The following is a 20,153-nucleotide window of genomic DNA, read 5'->3' on the forward strand; positions in this document are numbered from 1 at the left end:
TCATGTGCGGTGCGCGTCGTATGCATGGATTGTGACCCATGCGTGGGTAGCGTTTGAATCTGAGCAGGGGCTGTGTGGTTTATATTTGACCGGAAGAACAGTCCTTATTTGGGTATGTCCGGTTTTTTTTATTTCTCTCTCTCTCTCTCTCTCTCACACACACACACACACACAGGGTCAATGTCATTTTAACAGTCCTTACATGCTTAGGATAATAAGATATCGTAAATAGGTCACAGTGCAACATTACACGCCTGGAAATTTAAAAAACAAAATAAAATAGTAATAAAACAAAATAGTACAAATTTATATAGATAAATATATAGATAGAGAGAGAGAGATAAATAGATATAGAGAGAGCCAGAGAGATATATAGATATATATATATATCTCTCTCTCTCTCTAGCGAGACAGATATAGCTATATATAGACAGAGAGATAGATAATTTGTGTGCTTGCAAACCGTGCAGTGCTGGTGAAATCAACTCCTATCAGTTCATTAATGTGTTAAAATTAACACCAATTTTATTTAAAATACAAAAAAAAAAAAGCTTGACAGCTGGGAGGGAGTGGGCTTGCAAGTGTTCCAGGGCAGCGCAGGGTCACAGTGCGAGATTCGGATTGAAACACAGCAGAAGAACGCCTCCTCCAACACACCAGGGAGACGCGACAGAACGGAAACACAACCTTTATTAAACTTGCACAGAAAATATTTACAACGAGATGACAGACAACAGAACAAATCCCTTTTCCTGTCAACCTCACTGTCCCTCAAACCAGATCACAAGAGGAGAGACAATACAGAACAGTCTATGAGAACCACATTATAGAAGGCAGACGTGCGAACCAGCTACACCAGTTCTCCCAGTCCTTTGAGTCCAGGTGTGCTGTGACCAAGGCACACCTCCTCCCAAGCGGCAGCAGCAGTTGGCGCGTGTGGGGGTGGTTGTAACACGCGTGTGGCTGGCCTGGGCTCAGCTCTTGGGCTGGTACACTGGGGGCAGCACCCTGCGGGAGTTGGTTTTCACCCAGGGGTGCTCCAGCACTTTCTTCAGGGGCAGCCGCATGGGAGGGCAGTGCCTGAGGAGGCTGGAGATGAGGTCCCGCGCGCTGGGGGAGACGATGCTGGGGAACTGCATGTCCACCTGGAGAGGAGAGGAGAGGAGAGGGCTGTACACTGCGATGCCTCTCGCTGCTTACAGAAACTTCCCAACTCTACCCTGGCCAAACCATCTTCAAATGGCAATGCAGACACACACACACTGCAATGCACTGGCTGCGAGGCTCGGTGGTTGGTTGAGGGGTACCCTGATACTGACCTTGGTGATCCGGGTGTAGGTCTGGCTGTGGCTGGCGGTCTCGAAGGGGGGGGTCCCCACCAGGAACTCGTAGCAGAGCACCCCCACACACCACAGGTCTGCGTTCTCACTGTAGGTCTTCCCTTCAATCATCTCAGGGGGGAGGTAGTCCAGAGTCCCGCACATCGTCTTGCGCCTGGAGAGGGGGGGGAGGGGAGGAGGTTCACAAAGGGTAGCAGGCCATTCATCGTTGAAGATATCATTATATGTTCAGAGTCACCATGCATTAAAAAAAACAACAGCTAAACTAATATTCAAACACGAACAATCCTGTCTGGTTGCCTGCACTAACAGAGACAGAGTCCCTCCATCATCCCCACCCCCCACACACAGGGTCCCTCCCCAGCAGGGGGTCCCATCATCCCCACCCCTCACACACAGGGTTCCTCCCCTAGCAGGGGGTCCCGTCCCCCCCCCCTCACACACAGGGTTCCTCCCCTAGCAGGGGGTCCCCCCCCCCCCTCACACACAGGGTCCCTCCCCAGCAGGGGGTCCCATCATCCCCACCCCTCACACACAGGGTCCCTCCCCAGCAGGGGGTCCCCCCTCCCCCTCACCTCATGGAGGGTGCGTGAACGGACCAGCCGAAGTCCGCTATCTTGAGCTCCCCCCTGAAGCCCAGGAGCAGGTTCTCTGGCTTGATGTCTCGATGGATCACTTTCTGCTCGTGGCAGTACTGCAGGGCGTCCGACACCTCCTCTATATACTGCAGAGAACACAAACACACACAACTCAAACCCATCCTGTAGCCCCTCTCCTCTCCTCACCATGGCGCTGCGTTGCTCATCGAAGCGCTGGCAGTGCCTGTACCCCCCCTCCTCTCCCCTCCCCCTCCTCTCCTCTCCTCTCCTCACCGTGGCGCTGCGTTGCTCGTTGAAGCGCTGGCAGTGCCTGTACCCCCTCTCCTCTCCCCTCCCTCCCCTCCTCTCCTCTCCTCCTCTCCTCCTCCCCTCTCCTCACCGTGGCGCTGCGTTGCTCGTCGAAGCGCTGGCAGCGCTGCAGCTCCTTGTACAGCTCCCCCCGCGGCGCGTACTCCAGCATCAGAAACACACGCTTGCGGTCGTGGAAGTAGTTATAGAAGCGCAGGATATTGGGGTGCCTGCGAGAGAGAGAGAGAGAGACAGAGAGAGAGAGAGAGAGAGAGACAGAGACAGAGAGAGAGAGGTTGAGGGAGAGAGAGTCAGATTAACACAGAGCAGCACACCTGCGCATCCAACTCACGCAGAACCAAAAGTAAATGAGAAAAAAAGAAAAAACTAGGGATGGAAAGGTTCCCTGAGTCTGACCCCCCCCCCCCCCCCCGGACACTCACCGGAGGCGGGACTGGATCTCCACCTCTCTGCGAAGCTGGTGCTCCACTCCCTCCTTCTCGATCTGGGACTTGAACATGACCTTCAGGGCCAGGATGAAGTTAGTGTCCCGATCCCGGGCCAGGTACACGTTCCCGAACTTCCCCTTCCCCAGCGGCCGGCCGATATCGAAATCCTTGAGAGAGAACGGCTCCCTGCAGAGACAGGGGGGAGAGACAGGGTCAACACCCCCCAACAAGACACTGCTACAAGAGACAGGGTCAACACCGCCCAACAAGACACTGCTACAAGAGACAGGGTCAACACCCTCCCCAACAAGACACTGCTACAAGAGACAGGGTCAACACCCTCCCCAACAAGACACTGCTACAAGAGACAGGGTCAACACCCTCCCCAACAAGACACTGCTACAAGAGACAGGGTCAACACCCTCCCCAACAAGACACTGCTACAAGAGACAGGGTTAACACCCTCCCCAACAAGACACTGCTACAAGAGACAGGGTCAACACCCTCCAACAAGACACTGCTACAAGAGACAGGGTCAACACCGCCCAACAAGACACTGCTACAGGAGACAGGGTCAACACCCTCCCCAACAAGACACTGCTACAAGAGACAGGGTCAACACCCTCCCCAACAAGACACTGCTACAAGAGACAGGGTCAACACCCTCCCCAACAAGACACTGCTACAAGAGACAGGGTCAACACCCTCCCCAACAAGACACTGCTACAAGAGACAGGGTCAACACCCTCCCCAACAAGACACTGCTACAAGAGACAGGGTCAACACCCTCCCCAACAAGACACTGCTACAAGAGACAGGGTCAACACCCTCCCCAACAAGACACTGCTACAAGAGACAGGGTCAACACCCTCCCCAACAAGACACTGCTACAAGAGACAGGGTCAACACCCTCCCCAACAAGACACTGCTACAAGAGACAGGGTCAACACCCTCCCCAACAAGACACTGCTACAAGAGACAGGGTCAACACCCTCCCCAACAAGACACTGCTACAAGAGACAGGGTCAACACCCTCCCCAACAAGACACTGCTACAAGAGACAGGGTCAACACCCTCCCCAACAAGACACTGCTACAAGAGACAGGGTCAACACCCTCCCCAACAAGACACTGCTACAAGAGACAGGGTCAAGCAGACAAGCGTTTACTGAAACTATTAGAAAACTAACGCTGATGAAGGAACGAGCCCAAACACTGATCTGAGCTCTAACTGTGAATAAATGGCTCTTACTGGGCAGGGGGTTCAGCCATGACTCTCCCAGGACCTGCAAGGAGACACAAGATGTTATAGTGAACGTTTGTGAGAAATTCACAACCTTTAAATTTTACATACATGGAAACATGAAATGTATGAATGTAATATCTAGGGCTCCTATAGCAAGTGTGTGTGTGGCTCACTTCAGTATAAACACAGTCAGTGAAGCGTGGTAGAGCACAGACAGGGTGACACACTGAACACCGTCCTGGAATTCAGAAACCCCAAATAACTGGCGCTGAAGGAGGTCTGATCCAGCGCCAGAAGCACAGAGCGAACCCCCTGCAGGACTGACCCGACACTGCCACGGTCCGGACACCCGCTTCAGAACTGCTCTTCGGGACCCGCTGGGGCCCGACGATCCCGAGAGGGGTCAAAAACTGGAACACAAGAGAGAGAGCGTTACAGTGGACATGAAGACACAAGGGAACCCGAGTCCTGGGGAGGGGTCCCCGCCCTGGTCCTGGAGAGCCACATGTTTTGAGCCATTGATGATTTAAAAGAGACCCAGAAAACTTGCAGGATTGGGGCTGACCCCCCCTGGGTTGGGCAGCTGAGAGGGGGGGGGGGCTGGGCAGCAGAGAGGGGGGGGGGGAGCTGGGCAGCAGAGAGGGGGGGGGAGCTGGGCAGCAGAGAGGGGGGGGGAGCTGGGCAGCAGAGAGGGGGGGGAGCTGGGCAGCAGAGAGGGGGGGGAGCTGGGCAGCAGAGAGGGGGGGGAGCTGGGCAGCAGAGAGGGGGGGGAGCTGGGCAGCAGAGAGGGGGGGGGAGCTGGGCAGCAGAGAGGGGGGGGGGGGGGGAGCTGGGCAGCAGGGGGGGGGGGGGGGGGGGAGCTGGGCAGCAGGGGGCTTACCTTCGGCGTCGAGGTTTTATCTGGGTGTACATTCTCTTTGGAAGACATGGATCCTGAAAGAGAGAGATCTGATGAGAGCAGGAAAGCATATTTTAACTTATTAGTTTATCATCCTGCAGAATAAAACCGATTTGTTTTCTGTGAAACAACGAGATGGGCTTTTAAATCGCAGGTCTTACTGCTTCATTTTCAAAAGCACAGGTTCATACATACTTGACTGCGCAATCCACTTCCATGAACAAATAATAATAAAATAATACATTCATCCTTTAATCGTATAGAAACTTTCCGAGTGGGTTTCTACTAAACTTTATCGTTCCAACTTAAAATATGTATTTATTTTAAAAAAAAAGACAGGTAAAAACAATCTAGGTGCCGTTTTGTGAAACCTGACAAAAAACATTGTTTTTATTTGTCGAGTTGTATTTGTTTAGGGTTACAAACACATGATGCTGTTCAGTTCAAACGCGTGTGAAGTCTGAAGCCTTTAGCAGCTGCAGTTAAGTGACATGTCGATTATCAAACGCAGCACAACCATTTTGATAGAAACCCAAACGTCTATTTAAACTGACAACACAACTACAAAATAACTCAAATACACTCGTGTATAAAAACACTCTAAACTCGCAACGAAAGACAGGATCCGCGTGTATTATTTTGGATGAAAGCTGGTTTCGCTTGAAAAGCGGTCGGTTTGTTTTCTTACCCTGATTTTCACTCCTGATTCAGCGGCGCGTCTCTCCGGATCTCAACCCGCCGCCCGAGTCTCTCTCCGTCTCTGCCGCGCAACCGCCAAGAAATTTAAAAAACCTTCCCTCTCTTCTGATTGGAGGCTTTCCGCCCTTGCTAGCCAGCGGTTGGTTTAAAGGTAAACAGTAGACGCGAGCTGATTAGACGCCAGCGTGCCAGTCTTTATCGATCCCGCCAATCAGAACACTCCCTCCTCTCTTCTCCCGCCTCTCTCTCCATACCAGTTGGTTCATTATACTAAAGGGTCAAAATATTAGAAACATCGACACATTTTGGTCGCTGATGGGACATAAGAACATAAGAAAGTTTACAAACGAGAGGAGACCCCATTCATCCCATCTTGCTCGTTTGGTTGTTAGTAGCTTATTGATCCCAGAATCTCATCAAGCAGCTTCTTGAAGGATCCCAGGGTGTCAGCTTCAACAACATTACTGGGGAGTTGGTTCCAGACCCTCACAATTCTCTGTGTAAAAAAAAGTGCCTCCTATTTTCTGTTCTGAATGCCCCTTTATCTAATCTCCATTTGGGACCCCTGGTCCTTGTTTCTTTTTTCAGGTCAAAAAAGTCCCCTGGGTCAACATTGTCAATACCTTTTAGGATTTTGAATGTTTGAATCAGATCGCCGCGTAGTCTTTCTTTGTTCAAGACTGAATAGATTCAATTCTTTGAGCCTGTCTGCATACGACATGCCTTTTAAACCCGGGATAATTCTGCTCGCTCTTCTTTGCACTCTTTCTAGAGCAGCAATATCCTTTTTTTGGTAGCGAGGTGACCAGAACTGAACACAATATTCCATACTAATGCATTGTAAAGTTTTAACATGACTTCCCTTGATTTAAATTCAACACTTTTCATTATATATCCGAGCATCTTGTTGGCCTTTTTTTTTTTATAGCTTCCCCACATTGTCTAGATGAAGACATTTCTGAGTCAACATAAACTCCTAGGTCTTTTTCATAGATTCCTTCTTCAATTTCAGTATCTCCCATAAGATATGTATAATGCACATTTTTATTGCCTGTGTGCAATACTTTACACTTTTCTCTATTAAATGTCATTTGCCATGTGTCTGCCCAGTTCTGAATGCTGTCTAGATCATTTTGAATGACCATTGCTGCTGCAACAGTGTTTGCCACTCCTCCTATTTTTGTGTCGTCTGCAAATTTAACAAGTTTGCTTACTATACCAGAATCTAAATCATTAATGTAGATTAGGAATAGCAGAGGACCTAATACTGATCCCTGTGGTACACCACTGGTTACCTCGCTCCATTTTGAGGTTTCTCCTCTAATCAGTACTTTCTGTTTTCTGGTTCGGTTAGAAATCGTGTATAGAATCGAAAACATTGATAATCTCACTGCTATAGTTACAGTATTGATAACCAATTCACATTGCGCCTTGTCTATCGCAGAGATGTCGTATCCTGATTTATCGAGCTTGCGCTCAAGTCTATAGAAACTGACGTTTAGCGTCCCGGGAAGCAGATCGAATTCCCCGCGACACCTTTCTCAAAACCGGGACGATCCACGGAAAGCAGGGACAGGTAGCGACCCTGCATAAGATTGGCGGACCGCTACCAGCTTCTGAGGTCAGCTGCTGGACCAGCCAGCTATTAGGAGCGACCCATAGTGTCCAGTGTATATAAAAACACACACCAGAGCAATGCGCAGGGGAAATTATAGAGATTATTATTTTTATTATTTTCTCCATAAAAAAAACAAAACAAAAAAAACATAATAATTTCAGTTGAAAAAATACAGCAATATATATAAACCGAAAAAACACATGCTATATATACATATATATATATATATAGTATAAAAAGTTAACTTAATACACAATATATACATTTAAATGTATATGTAAAGGGAAAGTAAACGTGTTTAGTGCTGCTGGCTTTTGTCGGAAACGTCCTGCAATAATAAATGTGTTTTCTGATCATTGAACCCTTGTGTGTACATGTCTGTACACTGCAGTTCTGCCTCCTGTCAAACCTATATATATATATATAAAGAAGGAAGGGCCCTACAGACACCCCCACAGTAAAAGCACAGCAGTGGAAATGGAGTTGAAAAGCAGGTGCTGATCTGTGCCGTGCTGATCCGTGCCGTGCTAGTTTACTGCAATGTGTTGATTCTAAACTCCAGGTCAGAGTGCTTTTTTTTTTAGGCCAAACACTGCGATGAAAATCACGATCTCCGTGGCCGCCGGAAGAGCGCTGAAAAGAGGAAAAAATAAATAAATAAATAAATAAATAAATTAATTAATTAATTAATTAATTAATTAATTAATTAAAGAGTTATATTATTAATTTAAAAAAAACAAACAAAAAAGCACGTCTTTTTTTTTTTTATTTATTTATTTATTTTTATTTTTTATTTTTTTTATAAATTTAGTCGTCGCCAATTATTTTTACCCCGGTTTTCACCCCAATTTAGCATGCCCAATTATTATCTGTATCCCCGGCTCACCGCTCGCAACCCCCCCGCCGACTCAGGAAACGGAGGCTGGAACACGCGTCCTCCGAAACGTGCTCCTTCCAAGCCGTCATTTTTCGCACTGCAGATCCACAGCAATGCCACCAGACCTATAGTGCCGGAGGACAACACAGATCTGGCGGCTCCGCTGCAGAGCCACAGGCGCCCTATCGGCCACAGGGGTCGCTGATGCGCGGTGAGCCGTGGATTCCCCTGCCGACCTAAGCCCTCCCTACCCGGGCAGCGCTCAGCCAATTGTGCGCCGCCCCCTAGGAACTCTCGGTCACGGTCAGCTGTGACATAGCCTGGATTCGAACCTGCGATCTCCAGGCTATAGGGCACATCCTGCGAGGAGCGCCTTTACTGGATGCGCCACTCGGGAGCCCAAAAGCACGTCTTTTAAATCAAAATGTGGTAGTGGAGTAACTTTGGCTGTTGGTTTTCCTTTTAATTGAATAAACTTTAAAATGCGTTATAATGTTTTACAAACACACCGGGAACGGTCAGGGTCGAATTCCTTTTAAAAAAACAATTCCCAATTGATATTTTAGAGAGACATTATTAATAATAATAATAATAATAATAATAATAATAATAATAATAATTGTTGCGGTTGTTCAAGTGCTTTCGTTTGAAGTGGATTTTAATTGACTAACAAAAAACAACGATTTCACTTTCAAGTCATTTCTGTTGCCCGCTGTGAGAATCTCGCTTTAACAAAACGCTGACGAGCACAACTTAGATCAATGACGCGTTGGCACTGATGAAAAGGGAATGGGAAATTCTTGTTACTGAACTTTATATTATTAATAATCAGTCTTTTAAACAGACGCCTTTATCCAAAGCGACTCACAGAGACTAGGGGGGTGAACTCTGCATCATCAACAACTGCTGCTGCTGCAGAGTCACTTCCAATAGGAGCTTGTTTGTTTTATGTCTCATCCGAAGGAGGGAGCACAAGGAGGTGAAGCGACTTGCTCAGGGTCACACACAGGGAGTCAGTGAGCCGGGATTTGAACCTCAAGCCTCTTTCTCTAACCACCGGACCCCCGAGCCTCCTCGCGTATCAGACTGCATGTGAAAGGCCAGGTGATTGGATTGCCTGTATTTGAGACGCAGCCCGGTTTCTACCTGCAGAATCCAAACATGTACCAGTAGGTCCAGCATTCCCACTGCTGGAACACGAAGAAGGAGAGGCAGACAGAGGCGCTGCAGTGAGCCGCCAGAGCTGATAGGGGGCGCCAGTCAGGGAAAACAACAGCAAAACTCACAGAGACACACATACACACACACACATACACACACATACAGACGCAACCACAGAGACAGACACACGGAGACATACAGACACACACTCACACACATACAGACAGACGCAACCACATGGAGACACAGACACACACACAAATACACACAGACACACACACACACACTCAGAGAGATACAGACACAAACACATAGAGACACAGACACACACACAGATACAACCACATGGAGACACATACACACACACAGATACACACAGACACACACTTAGAGACACAGACACAACCACATGGAGACACGGACACACACACAGATACACACAGACACACACTTAGAGACACAGACACACACACTCACAGAGATACAGACACAACCACATGGAGACACAGACACACACACACAGAGACACACATGCAGAGACATATACACCCACATACAGACAACACAGACACGCAATCTCACCCATATAAAAGTTTACCACTGTAACATGTTTTTCCCACGGTTCTATGGTGTATTTAACATAGTTTACCTTGGTTTGCCCGGTTTTAGTTTTAATTTTAATTGTTTTTTAAATATGCTTTACCACACCTCTCTGTGCTTTACCATGCTTTCACTGTGCTTTTACTGTGGGAAACTTTTACAAAGACACACCCAAACACAATGCAGGATGTTGTGGTTGCCTGTAATCTGTCTGTCTGTCTGTGTCTGTCTGCCTGCCTGCCTGTTTGTCTGTCTGCATGCCTGCCTGTCTGTCTGTCTGCATGCCTGTGTGTCTGTCTGCATGCCTGTGTGTCTGTCTGTTTGCCTGTGTGTCTGTCTGCATGCCTGCCTGTCTGTCTGTCTGTCTGTCTGAATGCCTGTGTGTCTGTCTGCATGCCTGTGTGTGTCTGCATGCCTGTCTGCCTGTGTGTCTGTCTGCCTCCCTCTCTGTCTGTCTGTCTGTCTGCCTCCCTCTCTGTCTGTCTGTCTGTCTGCCTCCCTCTCTGTCTGTCTGTCTGTCTGTCTGCCTCCCTCTCTGTCTGTCTGTCTGTCTGTCTGCCTCCCTCTCTGTCTGTCTGCCTCCATCTCTGTCTGTGGGTCGGTCGCACTCCCCTCCCTCCCTCTCTGTGCATCACTGACCTGCAGAACACGAATATCCACCAGTAGAGGGTGCAGCTCCACTGCTCAAAGAGGAAGAAGAGGAGCGACACTGAGGCGCTGACATGGGCTGCAATCGCTGGCGAGAGGCAGGGAGTCAGGGACAAACCACACAGCACAGACCAGAGGGGAGTCAGGGGCAAACCACACGGCACAGGCCAGAGGGGAGTATGGTAAAGCATAGGGAAGCATTGTAAAGCACAGAGAGGTGTGGTAAAGCATAGGGAAGCATTGTAAAGCACAGAGAGGTCTGGTAAAGCATAGGGAAGCATTGTAAAGCACAGAGAGGTCTGGTAAAGCATAGGGAAGCATTGTAAAGCACAGAGAGGTCTGGTAAAGCATAGGGAAGCATTGTAAAGCACAGAGAGGTATGGTAAGGGTTAGTTTACCACACCTCTCTGTGGTCTCCCATGCTCGTGCAGTGCTCGCTCACAGTACTCTGACGTGGGTTTGTGTTTTGAAAGGATACAGAGAAGGCTCTGGCTGCTGTTGAACATGGAGACGCCGGACAGGAAGCCAGCCAGCTCGACCACAAACAAGCCCAGCGTGACAGAGAGCGCCACGATCAACCTGCAACACACAGCCAGGGAACAGGTCAACACAGGGGCACCTCTCTGTGCTTTACAATGCTTCCCTATGCTTTACCACACCTCTCTGTGCTTTACAATGCTTCCCTATGCTTTACCACACCTCTCTGTGCTTTACAATGCTTCCCTATGCTTTACCACACCTCTCTGTGCTTTACAATGCTTCCCTATGCTTTACCAGACCTCTCTGTGCTTTACAATGCTTCCCTATGCTTTACCAGACCTCTCTGTGCTTTACAATGCTTCCCTATGCTTTACCAGACCTCTCTGTGCTTTACAATGCTTCCCTATGCTTTACCACACCTCTCTGTGCTTTACAATGCTTCCCTAAGCTTTACCAGACCTCTCTGTGCTTTACAATGCTTCCCTATGCTTTACCAGACCTCTCTGTGCTTTACAATGCTTCCCTATGCTTTACCAGACCTCTCTGTGCTTTACAATGCTTCCCTATGCTTTACCAGACCTCTCTGTGCTTTACAATGCTTCCCTATGCTTTACCACACCTCTCTGTGCTTTACAATGCTTCCCTATGCTTTACCAGACCTCTCTGTGCTTTACAATGCTTCCCTATGCTTCACCACGCCTCTCTGTGCTTTACAATGCTTCCCTAAGCTTTACCAGACCTCTCTGTGCTTTACAATGCTTCCCTATGCTTTAACATACCTCTCTGTGCTTTACAATGCTTACAAAGCCTAAATAATGAATGGAGGTGCCTGGTGTAAAAAGAAGAAAGAAAATTTATGGAACAGTTCTAACTCTGACTTACTCAGTATCCCTGGCCTGGTACTGCTCCTGTGTGTACTGCAGAGGCAAGCACGCAAGCACGTTGCTGTCCTGTGAGACAGAGAGACAGACAGACAGACAGAGAGTCATTCTTCATACACACTGTCAACAGACTCACTGTTATCACTCTTGGAATAAATTACACCCTACTACCCTGCTGCACCCAGTCCTGAGGTTCAGAGCTCCCCTCGATGAAGTCTGTTGTTATTATTATTAATATTGAAATGATCAGGAGCCAGGAGTTTGAGCAGGGTTACAAACTCACACTAGCCCTGCTGCTGCTGCTGCTGCTGCTGCACCCAGTCCTGGGGTTCAGAGCTCCCCTCAATGAAGTCTGTTATTATTATTAATATTGAAATGATCAGGAGCCAGGAGTTTGAGCAGGGTTACAAACTCACACTAGCCCTGCTGCTGCTGCTGCACCCAGTCCTGGGGTTCAGAGCTCCCCTCAATGAAGTCTGTTATTATTATTAATATTGAAATGATCAGGAGCCAGGAGTTTGAGCAGGGTTACAAACTCACACTAGCCCTGCTGCTGCTGCTGCTGCTGCACCCAGTCCTGGGGTTCAGAGCTCCCCTCAATGAAGTCTGTTATTATTATTAATATTGAAATGATCAGGAGCCAGGAGTTTGAGCAGGGTTACAAACTCACACTAGCCCTGCTGCTGCTGCTGCTGCACCCAGTCCTGGGGTTCAGAGCTCCCCTCAATGAAGTCTGTTATTATTATTAATATTGAAATGATCAGGAGCCAGGAGTTTGAGCAGGGTTACAAACTCACACTAGCCCTGCTGCTGCTGCTGCTGCACCCAGTCCTGGGGTTCAGAGCTCCCCTCAATGAAGTCTGTTATTATTATTAATATTGAAATGATCAGGAGCCAGGAGTTTGAGCAGGGTTACAAACTCACACTAGCCCTGCTGCTGCTGCTGCTGCTGCACCCAGTCCTGGGGTTCAGAGCTCCCCTCAATGAAGCCTGTTATTATTATTATTAATATTGAAATGATCACCAGCGTCAGTTACAGACACGTGTGTTATTCGTACCCGGGACCAGAAGATAGTGATGACGATGACCAGGTGAGCGGTCAGCGTGAGAAAGCGGGCCGGGACCAGGCTGCTAATCGCGGTCATTGTCCGAAAAGTCCTGAAATAAACATTTTGTTCATCGTTTAAAAGTCATAAGTTGTTTTTTTTTTTTTTTTTTTTTGCAATGGCGCAAAACGTTGAAAACAAAAACACATACCTTTTTAAATGTAATTTGAATACACGCGCGCTTTATGATACACACGTAATTCCGCGTTGACATACAATATATTTAACTTTACAGTATTTTTTTTACTATTATTAAAAACAAAACAAAAAAAAATGATAATGTGTAAAAACGAAATTCGAAACTTACCTCGGGGACAACTAGCCCAGCTAAAGACGAGACGGATTAAGTTTATAAAACTGAAATAAAAAAAATAAAATAAAAAAAAAGCGAACACAATCTTTTTAAAGTTTATAATCGTAAATAAAATAATCTCGCTGTTTGTGTGTATTTGTCCGAGCGCCGCTCAAATCGCGCGTTGCCCACAGCAACCCAACCGAACCCTCTCGTTTCTCGCGAGAGCTCGCACCCTGGTGACGTAATCCACCCTTCTCCCCCCAGCAGTGTATGGTAATTTTCCTTGGGGGCGGAGCGTCGTGGGTATATTTTAAAACGGATCAAATAAATAAATAAATAAATAAATAAATAAATAAATAAATAAATAAATAAAATAAAATAAAATAAAATAAAATAAAATAAAATAAAATAAAAATAAAAATAAAAATAAAAATAACACTATCTCGATCACTCCGCCGAGGAACGACGAAACCAGACAGATTCCGATAAAGACCGAAGGGTGCAGAGGTCCAAGAGCCAATGAGCGTCAGCTTAGGCGAGCCGTATGCAAATTAGCACAGCGGTGCCTTCTGGGAGGGTGAACCGTTGCTTATGGTTTCAGGAAAAAAGACTGTTATAAATAAAAAAAATAAAAAATTAAACAAAACGTAGGTAATGTTCGTTTGCTTATCTAAATAAAAATAGATACGAGGTGAAACTTTGCTGGCAGGCTTCGAGTCACCCCGAGGTTGCCGGAGGTCGCTCCCGGTCGCTCGCCTCTCTAGCCCGGTGCGTCGCTATCGTCAGTGAGGTATATCCTTACCTGTTACTCCAGCAATGGAGCAGCAGAACATGATGAATGGAGGCTGATGAGACGGGGATTAACCGCTCCTGCTCGCTGAGGACTGCAACTCCTCTCCGAGCCCATTCTGATTATCACTGGCGATCCCTCTCTAATCAAAAAAAGACGAAATTATTGCAATGCATTTATTATTTATTATCAGTTCTATGCATGCATGCTGTTTTGTTTCTCGCAGTTGCTTTTGGTTATCTGCTAAATAATGCAATCATATTCGAACGTCGCTTTTCGCAAGGCGCTGTAAACGGATCAGTGTTATAAAAAAAACAGACAAAAGGGAAGCTACAAATCCTTACTGTTTGTGTTAGTTTATATACCGCTCTTTCAGTGTGCATTAGGCTCTTGTAATATTTTCTCATCAATATATATATATATATATATATATATATATATATATTAGCTCAAAGAGCCAGCTGCCCAACGTTTCGATATGTTGTACATATCTTTCTCAAGGGAGCCTATATGCATTCCTACATAAAATGTACAGGGAGAAACACTTAAGTATATAATATATACATTATATAGTTATTTTCTACAGTTTTTTTGTAATTCGTGTATAAACGGGCCTCGCATTTTAAGGGAGTCATTTAGTTCTCCTGTCTGGCAGCCTCTCTAGCTGTAATAAGGAGATTTCCGTTTCTGTGCGCCATTGTAAGCTGGTGACGCAGCGCGGTCTCTGTGGCGCAATCGGTTAGCGCGTTCGGCTGTTAACCGAAAGGTTGGTGGTTCAAGCCCACCCAGGGACGGGTCTGTGTGTTTTTATTTAAATTTCCTTACGAAACGTGGAATAGTCCACAATAATAATAATAATAATAATAATAATAATAATAATAAAGCAGTATTGAGAATAGCCGACTGGTTAATTAGCTTTTAACGAATATTCTTTGATTTTTAATTAATTTGTAAACCCTTTAGTGTGTTAAGTACTGTTTTAGTTTGCAAGGAAAGCCCAACCTTGTCAAAAATTGAATTAAAAAAAAAAACGGACAACAGCCTTTTTTTAAAAAAAAAAGAATTTCTGTTTATTTTACAATCGAATTATCCAATATTTACAGCATGACTTAAAATAAACGAGAGAGAAAACAATATCAATTTAAGAAGAACAACAAAAAAAAACACCTTGAACTTATGACGATTTATTAAATAACACAAAATGGTTTATTATAAATGTAAAAACTTAAGGCGGCGTGTTGGTGAATATTTCTCGCCCAGCTCTGGTCTCAGCGGTTCCAGTAATGGAAAGGAATTCCCTGGGCTAGACCGTCCGGGTCTCTCGGTGTCTCGGTGTTCAGAGACGCCTCGTAATACTGGGACGCGACCCGGCCATCGCACTCCGAACCCGGCCGGCTCCCTCTCAGCGTGTCGGCGGTTTGGAAGACCCGGAGCGGACCCAGCGGCGCTCGGCGAGGGCTCCAGGGCTGTGGCGCGCTTCTCTGACTCCTTTTAGGTAAATGTCGCGCTCTCCTGTTTTGAAACCACACCTGGAAGAGAGAGAGAGAGAGAGAGAGAGAGAGAGAGAGAGAGAGAGAGAGAGAGAGAGAGAGAGAGAGAGAGAGAGAGAGAGAGAGAGAGAGAGAGAGAGAGAGAGAGGTAAATACAATGACACAAAAAGATACAGTAAAGTCCAGTTTGTGATTGATCTATTTAGAAAATAGATAGACCACAATATACGCCTATTGTATTATTGTGTGTGTGTGAGAGAGAGAGTTTTATCACTTGAATCACTTACAGTTTCTAGTTTGACAAATAAACCAAATTAAATAATCTATACAAAAAATAAATAAATAAATAAAGGCGAACACGTGATTCTGAAAGTTTAAATAGCAAGGACTAGCAGATCGTTACGTCATTAACTAGCAGCCAGTGACATCACAAGCATAGCAATAGATTTCTATAGCAAATAAGCGACTGTGGTTGCCATGGTATCAAAAGCCTAGACGCACCTCCCCCCACCCTCACCCCGTCCGCCTTACCTGTACCCGAGACTCCGCAATCCCGGTGCTTTCGGACAGCTGGGTCCGCTTCTTGTAGTCCGGATACGGGTCTTTTTCGAAAGCGCTCCTCATGAATTTAGCCTGCTCTTTACTGAAAACGGTCTTTTTCCTCTTACGCCTCCCCGACTGGAACCTGCAAACCGGAGCGGCTCCGGATCCTGCGCTCGCGTTCCACAGCGTCGAGCCGGGTTCCGAATTCGCATTCCAATGATCCAAACTGCGTCCCGCTACCAGCGCGCCCTCTGGACTGCTTGGAGCTGTCAAATAAAGAATGAAAAAAAACACACCATTATAGACTCCCGCATAGCAGGTGGACTATCTCCTTCTCTTCGTGAGATTGAATGTTGGGCTGATCCGCACACTCACCGTTAAAGGAGAACGCGTCTCCCCCTTGATCCGTCGCAAGCTCGCTGACTCCCCTAAAGTCCGGATAGCTGACCCCCGCATTGTAGTCGTCCTCCAGAGACAGAACTACGGCCAGAAACTCCTCCATTTCCCGGTCAAGATCCATTCCGTAGACCCGTCACTGCCGAACCGAACTCCTCTGATTCGAAACCGAACTAAACTTCGACCACCTGCTTCATTTTCACCATATTTATTGATACATGTTTATTTATTTCCAAGATCAAGCGCAATAAAGACACGTTTAATGTTTTTTAAATGGTTCTTAATTCATTTTCAATGACCATCAAAGGTGGGTTCTTTGATCAGAAAACGTCATTAATGATCTTAGGTATTGTTGATAGACCTCGGTGCTTTTGAAGTGAGCGAGGTGGCAGGATCGCTGGCTTTGTCCCATTGCAGTGTCATTGACAGACTGTTTGATTTTTTTTTTTTTTGAAAGGACAATAGAAATACAAATAAATCGACAGATAGGCCTACATAAATAAATACATCACAGTAACGTAAAAACCCAAACAGAATTCAGCTTTAAAGTCGGGAGGAAACGCTTTGAAACTATGAAGTGACAACAGATTGATTTAATAACAGACACGTCGCTGGATGCATATTGAAAAGCTTGTTCGGATAAGATAAGGAGACTGTTTGATGCAAACCAATCTCTCTATCTGTACGCTGTGATGTTGCAGACGGGACGTACTGCGACCAGATCTGTTGCTGTTGCAGCGTTGAAACACTGGGGGGTTTAATGTCATGTATTTGTCATTTTGAGCGGATGTGAACTTATAAGATGTCCCTCTCCTCTCTCCTCCTCCTCTCCCCCTAAGATTGCGCAGCCAGCTCCGCTGTTTAGGCTTATATTAACTTATATTAAAAACAATGTCATATATTATACAGCATCAAAATGATCTTGGCAGCGGTGGGATTCGAACCCACGCCTCCGAAGAGACTGGAGCCTTAATCCAGCGCCTTAGACCGCTCGGCCACGCTACCTTCGATGAATTCTACTAATACAGAATCATTTAACTAGTGCTAATAACTAATCAATAAAGTTACGAGTTTAATAAAAATATAAAAAAACAGAAATAGCTAGTGCTGTATATTATAAAGACATTTCAGAGGGCTGGATCGCATCGATATCAGGGTCTAGTGTTATATATTATAAAGACATTTCAGAGGGCTGGATCGCATCGATATCAGGGTCTAGTGTTATATATTATAAAGACATTTCAGAGGGCTGGATCGCATCAATATCAGGGTATAGCGCTGTATATTATAAAGACATTTCAGAGGGCTGGATCGCATCAATATCAGGGTCTAGCGCTGTGTATTATAAAGACATTTCAGAGGGCTGGATCGCATCAATATCAGGGTCTAGTGCTGTATATTATAAAGACATTTCAGAGGGCTGGATCGCATCAATATCAGGGTCTAGCGCTGTATATTATAAAGACATTTCAGAGGGCTGGATCGCATCAATATCAGGGTCTAGTGCTGTATATTATAAAGACATTTCAGAGGGCTGGATCGCATCAATATCAGGGTCTAGTGCTGTATATTATAAAGACATTTCAGAGGGCTGGATCGCATCAATATCAGGGTCTAGTGCTGTATATTATAAAGACATTTCAGAGGGCTGGATCGCATCAATATCAGGGTCTAGTGCTATATATTATAAAGACATTTCAGAGGGCTGGATCGCATCAATATCAGGGTCTAGTGCTGTATATTATAAAGACATTTCAGAGGGCTGGATCGCATCAATATCAGGGTCTAGTGCTGTATATTATAAAGACATTTCAGAGGGCTGGATCGCATCAATATCAGGGTCTAGTGCTGTATATTATAAAGACATTTCAGAGGGCTGGATCGCATCAATATCAGGGTCTAGCGCTGTATATTATAAAGACATTTCAGAGGGCTGGATCGCATCAATATCAGGGTCTAGTGCTGTATATTATAAAGACATTTCAGAGGGCTGGATCGCATCAATATCAGGGTCTAGCGCTGTATATTATAAAGACATTTCAGAGGGCTGGATCGCATCAATATCAGGGTCTAGCGCTGTATATTATAAAGACATTTCAGAGGGCTGGATCGCATCAATATCAGGGTCTAGCGCTGTATATTATAAAGACATTTCAGAGGGCTGGATCGCATCAATATCAGGGTCTAGTGCTGTATATTATAAAGACATTTCAGAGGGCTGGATCGCATCAATATCAGGGTCTAGCGCTGTATATTATAAAGACATTTCAGAGGGCTGGATCGCATCAATATCAGGGTCTAGCGCTGTATATTATAAAGACATTTCAGAGGGCTGGATCGCATCAATATCAGGGTCTAGTGCTGTATATTATAAAGACATTTCAGAGGGCTGGATCGCATCAATATCAGGGTCTAGTGCTGTATATTATAAAGACATTTCAGAGGGCTGGATCGCATCAATATCAGGGTCTAGCGCTGTATATTATAAAAGACATTTCAGAGGGCTGGATCGCATCGATATCAGGGTCTAGTGCTGTATATTATAAAGACATTTCAGAGGGCTGGATCGCATCAATATCAGGGTCTAGTGCTGTATATTATAAAGACATTTCAGAGGGCTGGATCGCATCAATATCAGGGTCTAGTGCTGTATATTATAAAGACATTTCAGAGGGCTGGATCGCATCAATATCAGGGTCTAGTGCTGTATATTATAAAGACATTTCAGAGGGCTGGATCGCATCAATATCAGGGTCTAGTGCTGTATATTATAAAGACATTTCAGAGGGCTGGATCGCATCGATATCAGGGTCTAGTGCTGTATATTATAAAGACATTTCAGAGGGCTGGATCGCATCAATATCAGGGTCTAGCGCTGTATATTATAAAGACATTTCAGAGGGCTGGATCGCATCAATATCAGGGTCTAGTGCTATATATTATAAAGACATTTCAGAGGGCTGGATCGCATCAATATCAGGGTCTAGCGCTGTATATTATAAAGACATTTCAGAGGGCTGGATCGCATCAATATCAGGGTCTAGTGCTGTATATTATAAAGACATGTCAGAGGGCTGGATCGCATCAATATCAGGGTCTAGTGCTGTATATTATAAAGACATGTCAGAGGGCTGGATCGCATCAATATCAGGGTCTAGTGCTGTATATTAAAAAGACATCACGTGATACCAGTACGCAAATTCCTTTGTAAAGAAACGCTCCTGTGGTCTGTGAGCCAACATCTGTACGTTTGTATGGCTTGTGTCAGCGTGTCGTATCAGTGTGCGGTCCTCGCTTCAATGGGCACATGATTTTTTACAGTGTGTATTAAAACCGCGCTGGCAGGCTTCGAGTCACCCCGAGGTTGCCGGAGGTCGCTCCCGGTCGCTCGCCTCTCTAGCCCGGTGCGTCGCTATCGTCAGTGAGGTATATCCTTACCTGTTACTCCAGCAATGGAGCAGCAGAACATGATGAATGGAGGCTTATGAGACGGGGATTAACCGCTCCTGCTCGCCGAGGACTGCAACTCCTCTCCGAGCCCATTCTGATTATCACTGGCGATCCCACACTAATCAAAATAAGAACAGATTTCATATGTGTTGCGTGCAAACACACACGAGGAAGTGTCGCTCTCTAGCGGACTGCTGAGAAGGTGCAGCGGTGGGTGTCGCTGTCAGGGCGTTATAATCTATAAGAAACTAGACCCGAGACGCGGGTCTCGGTTCAAAATCAAACTAATAATGATTTATT

The 20,153-nt window shown here is 45.9% G+C and overlaps 3 protein-coding genes and 4 non-coding genes across 9 annotated transcripts; 3 read left to right on the forward strand and 4 right to left on the reverse strand.

Moving 5' to 3' along the window:
• Positions 1-672: 672 nt before the first annotated feature.
• Positions 673-5,628, reverse strand: LOC117962975 (aurora kinase B-like). Its single transcript, XM_059020771.1, has 9 exons — positions 5,508-5,628; positions 4,802-4,854; positions 4,247-4,331; positions 3,928-3,961; positions 2,671-2,862; positions 2,319-2,457; positions 1,916-2,064; positions 1,320-1,494; positions 673-1,145 (listed from the first exon to the last, which is right to left on the reverse strand). The coding sequence occupies exons 2-9, from the start codon at positions 4,847-4,849 to the stop codon at positions 975-977; spliced, it is 993 nt and encodes a 330-aa protein (XP_058876754.1). The 5' UTR covers positions 4,850-4,854; positions 5,508-5,628; the 3' UTR covers positions 673-974.
• Positions 5,629-5,795: 167 nt separating this feature from the next.
• LOC131731250 (transmembrane protein 107-like) lies at positions 5,796-13,456 on the reverse strand. Of its 3 annotated transcripts, none has more exons than XM_059020773.1 (6): positions 13,197-13,456; positions 12,842-12,941; positions 11,785-11,852; positions 10,901-11,001; positions 9,160-9,256; positions 5,796-7,769 (listed from the first exon to the last, which is right to left on the reverse strand). In XM_059020773.1, exons 2-6 carry the CDS (start codon positions 12,926-12,928, stop codon positions 7,700-7,702), a joined length of 423 nt encoding a protein of 140 aa, XP_058876756.1. In that variant the 5' UTR covers positions 12,929-12,941; positions 13,197-13,456; the 3' UTR covers positions 5,796-7,699. The 3 variants fall into 3 exon arrangements, with proteins under 3 accessions (XP_058876756.1, XP_058876755.1, XP_058876757.1); XM_059020772.1 differs by lacking the exon at positions 9,160-9,256 and adding an exon at positions 10,414-10,510 and having other exon boundaries at positions 13,197-13,454; XM_059020774.1 differs by lacking the exons at positions 9,160-9,256; positions 10,901-11,001 and having other exon boundaries at positions 13,197-13,454.
• Positions 13,457-13,963: 507 nt separating this feature from the next.
• LOC117404650 (U8 small nucleolar RNA) lies at positions 13,964-14,097 on the forward strand. The gene has a single exon (XR_004544671.3). It is a non-coding gene; the product is annotated as a U8 small nucleolar RNA (small nucleolar RNA).
• Positions 14,098-14,694: 597 nt separating this feature from the next.
• Positions 14,695-14,768, forward strand: trnan-guu (transfer RNA asparagine (anticodon GUU)). Its single transcript has one exon. It is a non-coding gene; the product is annotated as a tRNA-Asn (tRNA).
• Positions 14,769-15,010: 242 nt separating this feature from the next.
• On the reverse strand, positions 15,011-16,527 carry LOC117967951 (homeobox protein MIXL1-like). Its single transcript, XM_034915445.2, has 3 exons — positions 16,383-16,527; positions 15,996-16,273; positions 15,011-15,503 (listed from the first exon to the last, which is right to left on the reverse strand). The coding sequence occupies exons 1-3, from the start codon at positions 16,525-16,527 to the stop codon at positions 15,243-15,245; spliced, it is 684 nt and encodes a 227-aa protein (XP_034771336.2). The 3' UTR covers positions 15,011-15,242.
• A 799-nt stretch (positions 16,528-17,326) lies between these two features.
• On the reverse strand, positions 17,327-17,408 carry trnal-aag (transfer RNA leucine (anticodon AAG)). Its single transcript has one exon. It is a non-coding gene; the product is annotated as a tRNA-Leu (tRNA).
• Positions 17,409-19,818: 2,410 nt separating this feature from the next.
• LOC117404649 (U8 small nucleolar RNA) lies at positions 19,819-19,952 on the forward strand. Its single transcript, XR_004544670.3, has one exon. It is a non-coding gene; the product is annotated as a U8 small nucleolar RNA (small nucleolar RNA).
• Positions 19,953-20,153: the final 201 nt, after the last annotated feature.

The sequence above is a fragment of the Acipenser ruthenus genome, unplaced genomic scaffold (genome assembly GCF_902713425.1).
Source record: "Acipenser ruthenus unplaced genomic scaffold, fAciRut3.2 maternal haplotype, whole genome shotgun sequence".
NCBI lineage: Eukaryota > Metazoa > Chordata > Actinopteri > Acipenseriformes > Acipenseridae > Acipenser > Acipenser ruthenus.